At 32.7% G+C, this 5,265-nt stretch overlaps 1 protein-coding gene across 1 annotated transcript; it reads left to right on the top strand.

The window, feature by feature from the left end:
* Window positions 1–1,103: 1,103 nt before the first annotated feature.
* LOC116412821 (uncharacterized) lies at window positions 1,104–3,117 on the top strand. Its single transcript, XM_052895280.1, has 3 exons — window positions 1,104–1,740; window positions 2,123–2,160; window positions 2,868–3,117. Exons 1-3 carry the CDS (start codon window positions 1,118–1,120, stop codon window positions 3,035–3,037), a joined length of 831 nt encoding a protein of 276 aa, XP_052751240.1. The 5' UTR covers window positions 1,104–1,117; the 3' UTR covers window positions 3,038–3,117.
* The last annotated feature ends 2,148 nt before the right edge of the window (window positions 3,118–5,265 follow it).

The following is a 5,265-nucleotide window of genomic DNA, read 5'->3' as shown; positions in this document are numbered from 1 at the left end:
ATTACGTAATAATAATCAATACTTATAAACTATTTTATTCTTATTGAATATCAACAAACAGCCAAAACTACTAAATTTGGAGAACTGAAATTTTAAATATAAGTTTTATTTTATAAAATTTTAACTTAAACAGTAAACACGACATTACACAAGCAAAACTACGGGCAATAACTGGTATGCGATAATTATATACCCAATCAATACAAAAAAAAGCTTTTTAATTTTCCTAGGTTGAATATACTGTTATGTATTTCGATAAAAAGATATGCGAATAATAGAAATTACAACTGCGCAATTTCATCGTTGGCTATTAACAAAATACTGATTAATCCGTTTTTCTATTTACCCCTAAAAAAATAAGATGCTTTTATTGTTTCTCATAATGTCCAGACATATTAGGGACATCAAGTAATTTTGATATAAATGAGAATATTGGGTATCTGCGGAATCATTACAATTTATTTCTTATTAAAATAGGTACTACCTTTGGCCCGCTACTTCACTGCGTGACCCGAATATTGTAGTAAATAACAGTCTTCTTCATCCTATGGTTATAGGTTAGCTATTCCATTGATAAAGTTTCTAAGTACATATTACTTTTATTGTAATAAGTACCAGTTGAATTTACGTGTAATTTTGTCGATAAAGCTCGACTTTTTCCAGAAGCATTCGAAACCCTTAGTCTTGAGCGACTGCGACGATTTACTAAAAGTAGTTATTATTATATTGTTCAACTATTAAGGTGCCAAGAAGTAACAAACAAATAAACTAACTTTTACAATTTCAATATAATATTAGTCAAAATGACAAATTTTTTTGGATTTATGTAGGTGTCTAAATACTACCTAATATACCTCAGATAGAGCCGAGACCATAGATACTTCAGACAGATAACTATACTATATTATCGTAGATTTAGAATGGTAGATGTTTATTATGTACCGCCATAGACTAAAAATAATGCCGATGTTTCTATGTGTAGTATTGATATAGTCATTGTGATCTATAGTTTGATTTATCTTCAGCAAAAATGTATAATTTCGAAATTTAACATAATATAGTTCAAATTATTTTACGTGATCATAATGAAATTATATCATAAATAATTGTTGTAGGGATGAGTAAGTGCGCAAAAGTGAAAAATCCGTGCAAAATCTGCCTTCGAAGCGTTACCAATAAAACCGGACTACAATGCAAGGGCGCTTGCAAAAAGTGGGCACATTACACTTGTTTAAATTATACTCCTGGCAAAATTCAAGATATTAAAGCTGGCCTCATCAAAGTTACATGCCCTTGTCCCAATTGCAATACTTTAGAACCGAAAGATGAGTTGACTAACACCTCATACACGTGTTCCAACCAGAAATGCCCAGCAAACCAAGTGCCTAAGTGTACCGTTGATAATTGCCCCAATAAAATCAAGATTCTATCAGTAAAAGGAAAAGAACCATCAGATCCCACTAAAGTAATTCTTTGCAAGCCGCCTCCCAGTTCCTCCCCTTCTCCAAGCTCCTCATCCCCATTAGAATCTCCTGCTCATCCAGTCCCACCTTTTGAACCCTGCCCAACCTCACTGCCCTGTAAGCCTTCTCCCTCTCCTTCTGCCACATCCCCAAGTCCTTCTTCTTTAAGTAAATCCTCTCCTTCTTGCACCCCAAAGCAGAGCTCGCCTATAAAATCCTTTAAAATAATTCCAAAACCAGCAAATTCCAAAGTTCCTTCAGGCTGCAAGAAATTCCTGTAAAATCTTTCACCTCACAACCCTCTAAAGCCTCATCATGTTCCTGTTTAACCAGTTGTAACGGCGGTTTGTGTTTATTTATTTTTATTTACATATGTAGTTTACATTAGCACATTATTAATGGTAGAATGCGCGTGCGTGCCTGGTTTACAAAAACCTCAGTAGTCGTAAGTACGACATGAAAAAATTATATTTACTTTGTATTAAATAGAAAGAGTCTACTAAAATATCGTGTGACGATAAACAAAGCTAGCAAATCAAATTAATCCAGGAAATGGCAGTGGACCCATCCCTTGTCAGGTTGGATTCAAGTAATTATCTTCGACGAAATATGGTATGGCAAGATGGATATTATGAATCAACTTACCTATACTATGGCAGCAATTTAGAAAATGACTATAATTTCCGGGTTTACAGTCGTGCGTGAAACTATTGTTAATAATTTGTTATATCTGAAAATGAAAACCTAGCTTTAATTATATTTTCTTATTAAATTGCACTTAAATGGCTGAACGGATTTGAATGAAATTTGGTACACAAATATGTTCGATTTACCATAATTTTCTTAATTTAGATTACAGTGAACAAGTCCAAATAATATAGCAAAACGGCAGTATGCCATAGTTATAGTTATTAGAAGGAGACTTTGTACAAAACTCGTTTGCTTGGGTACCTCTGTCCCAATCGTGTTTCTACCGTCAAACAGTTATGTTTGCATGGCTGTGTTTAGGTTTGAAGGGCCCACCCTTCAAACCGAATATATGACAGTGAACTTACAGGGTACAGAGGAATAACACCTAAATCCCCAGAAATGGCAACGCATGAGGGTATCATGGACGAAACAGTATACTCTGTTATGTCCATGGTACTGGTCACGTCTATAGGCGACAGTTACTAAATTCCATTAGATGGATCGTCAACTTGTTTGCCATTCTAAGTTATAAAAAAAAAATCTTATTTAAATTCATTTCGCACTTTTTCCTATTTTAAGATGTTTTAGACCCACTATAATTCATGTTAATTTTGTTTTTCATAATTAGTAATTGAAACTTTTTACTTCCATAACATACCTACACAGTTCCATAAAAACATAGTTTAGAAATGAAAGAATAATCCTTATTTATAGATAACACAAGAAAAACTAATTTGCGACCGTCATCCTCGGATTCTAATATGTCCTCAAAAGATTATCAGAGAGTACTGCTTCATGCCATTGAGCAACTTTGTGGGACCGTAGGGCAGCTGTCTAATCAGATCAAAGACTTGATATGCAAGATATTGGCCAACCTGAATTAAAATATAACCTGTGTTTATGCCTACTACTCGTAGAAGGACACAATTTTTACCAAAATAATGTGAAGTTTAGTTTTATTAAATTATTCTGAAGACAATGTTGTCTTATTATTGAAAAATACTTATTGTAATTGAGAACATTTTACTGTTCCTTAAAAGGTATACATGTCTAAAATTTACTCCTGTTTGGAAGTATATTTTTTTTTCCTATTTCTTGCTGTGTTTTTTATCTAAAATTTTATAAACTAATAATCGAGCCTCGTGAATAGAGCTTTTAGATTTATGATACACCAGTGGCGTTAAATAACCTTCCAGGCACGTCATTGGATACAGAACTATTGATATTATTAGAAATAATTAATAATAATAAATTAAGATTTGAAACAAATATTTTAATAATAGAAGAGGAAAAGCTTATTCTATGGTAAGACTTATGTGATACTCGTGGTGTTATTTATGTTTCTACACAGCGATTAATATTAGTTGTCAACTTTCGCCATTAACAAAAACATAATAAACTCAAAACTGTATCACTTCTTAGCAGGTTCTGAATTAATAAGAATATAGATACTCGTAGGTATATGTTAATTTGTCAAACGACAAAGGTTTATAATTATTTTACGTATTAATCTACGATTGGAGATCATTCACAGTTTTTATTGCGAAAAGCAATTAGCTTATAGTCAGTAATTCATAAAGTAAACACTAAGAAATCCTGTCAACATTATACGTTCTTGCCATAAGTTATTGACAGATATATAATTAAAGAAGTTTCTACATTCATGTCAATGATAATATGCCCAACAAAGCATATTGTTTCGCAATAACAGAAAATTGTTAACTCCATGAAATTTCCGCCAGACAAATTTAGGTGCAGTAGTTTTAATCAATCAAGTTTTGGTCTTTGGCCATACTCCAAAAAGCTAAAACTAAATCGAGATGGATGAATACTATGCATTATAACTTTTGGCCTCTCTCAACGTTGTTTTTTCTATAATTTTCGATGCTAAATATAGCATTGACTAATAAGTCGATACCTATTTTTTAGTGTTACGTAGGAAAAAGCATTCGCTTTTTTTAGGAAATTATTAATAATATATAATATAACCGTCCGCCATACACACATAACCTTCCATACATAACGTACAGACTACACTAACTTGGTCATGAACTTGTAGGTGTGGTGTAGGCTGAAAAATGTATTTACCAGCTCTAAAAACTGAGAAGTTTGAAAGAAAATAATAATTCAGTTATAAATACAACAACATTTGAACAGAACGTACCAATGACAACTATACGTAATACATTAAAATGATAATGTTCGCATACTGTGATAGCAGCTGAAGTGGACCGCTCTCTCAGCTTAAGCTGTAGCACTGATTTTTAGTGGGGCTATCACTCGAAAAGTATATCTATCTGTAACCCGAGGCGAACGATACTCTGCAGTTACGCTCTTTTATGGCATCTATGTGATCTTCGAGTACACCCAAAGTGAGGTATTCAGAGATATGGATTATTAAAAATGAAGTTTAATAACTCAATTCTAGCCGGAACCGCGTGACAGGCGACTGACTAATATACTTTGTCAAGTTAACTTCCTCTTGGTTTCCCCCTGGAAACCATCGTGGTTAATTTTTGTGTAATTTGCTAACTGACCTGCTTTATCGCTATCTATCATCAGTCCCCCATTATCATCCATTAAAAAAAAGTATCACTAGAAGTTTAGTATATAATTATTTGGTATATAAATATATAAGTTTAGTATAATATGTACAACCATTGTTGTACATATGTTGGTATTGTTATACCAACATATGTATTAGGTTATAGTTAAAAACTGATATATTATCATATCAGCTTTTAACTGTCCACTGCTGAAAGTAAACTTTAGGGGGGTTTTACCAGTAGTTGCTACGCTTGGCAGGCGGATTGGCAACTGCAGTTAAGCGTTGGAGATGTTTTAAGAGGGATGCTACTGCTACCCTTCGATCTCCCTTAGTCGCCTCTTACGGCATCTACGGGAAAGGAAGGGGTGGAATATTCCATGCTTAGGACCACACAGGATAAATAGAAACTATATTATGTATAAAATAATGTAATTTATTTACAAAAATAACAGTAATATTTAATAACGTTTATAGAAATATTAATCATAGAAGTTTACATAACATTATAATTATTTATTTCAATAACAATATATTAAGCAAAGTATTTTATTAATATAAGTGGTT

Source organism: Galleria mellonella, unplaced genomic scaffold, assembly GCF_026898425.1.
Source record: "Galleria mellonella isolate WM207_F2 unplaced genomic scaffold, CSIRO_AGI_GalMel_v1 utg270, whole genome shotgun sequence".
Lineage (NCBI taxonomy): Eukaryota > Metazoa > Arthropoda > Insecta > Lepidoptera > Pyralidae > Galleria > Galleria mellonella.
Note: the sequence above shows the minus strand (reverse complement) of the source record. Positions and strands in the feature narration are given on the sequence as shown.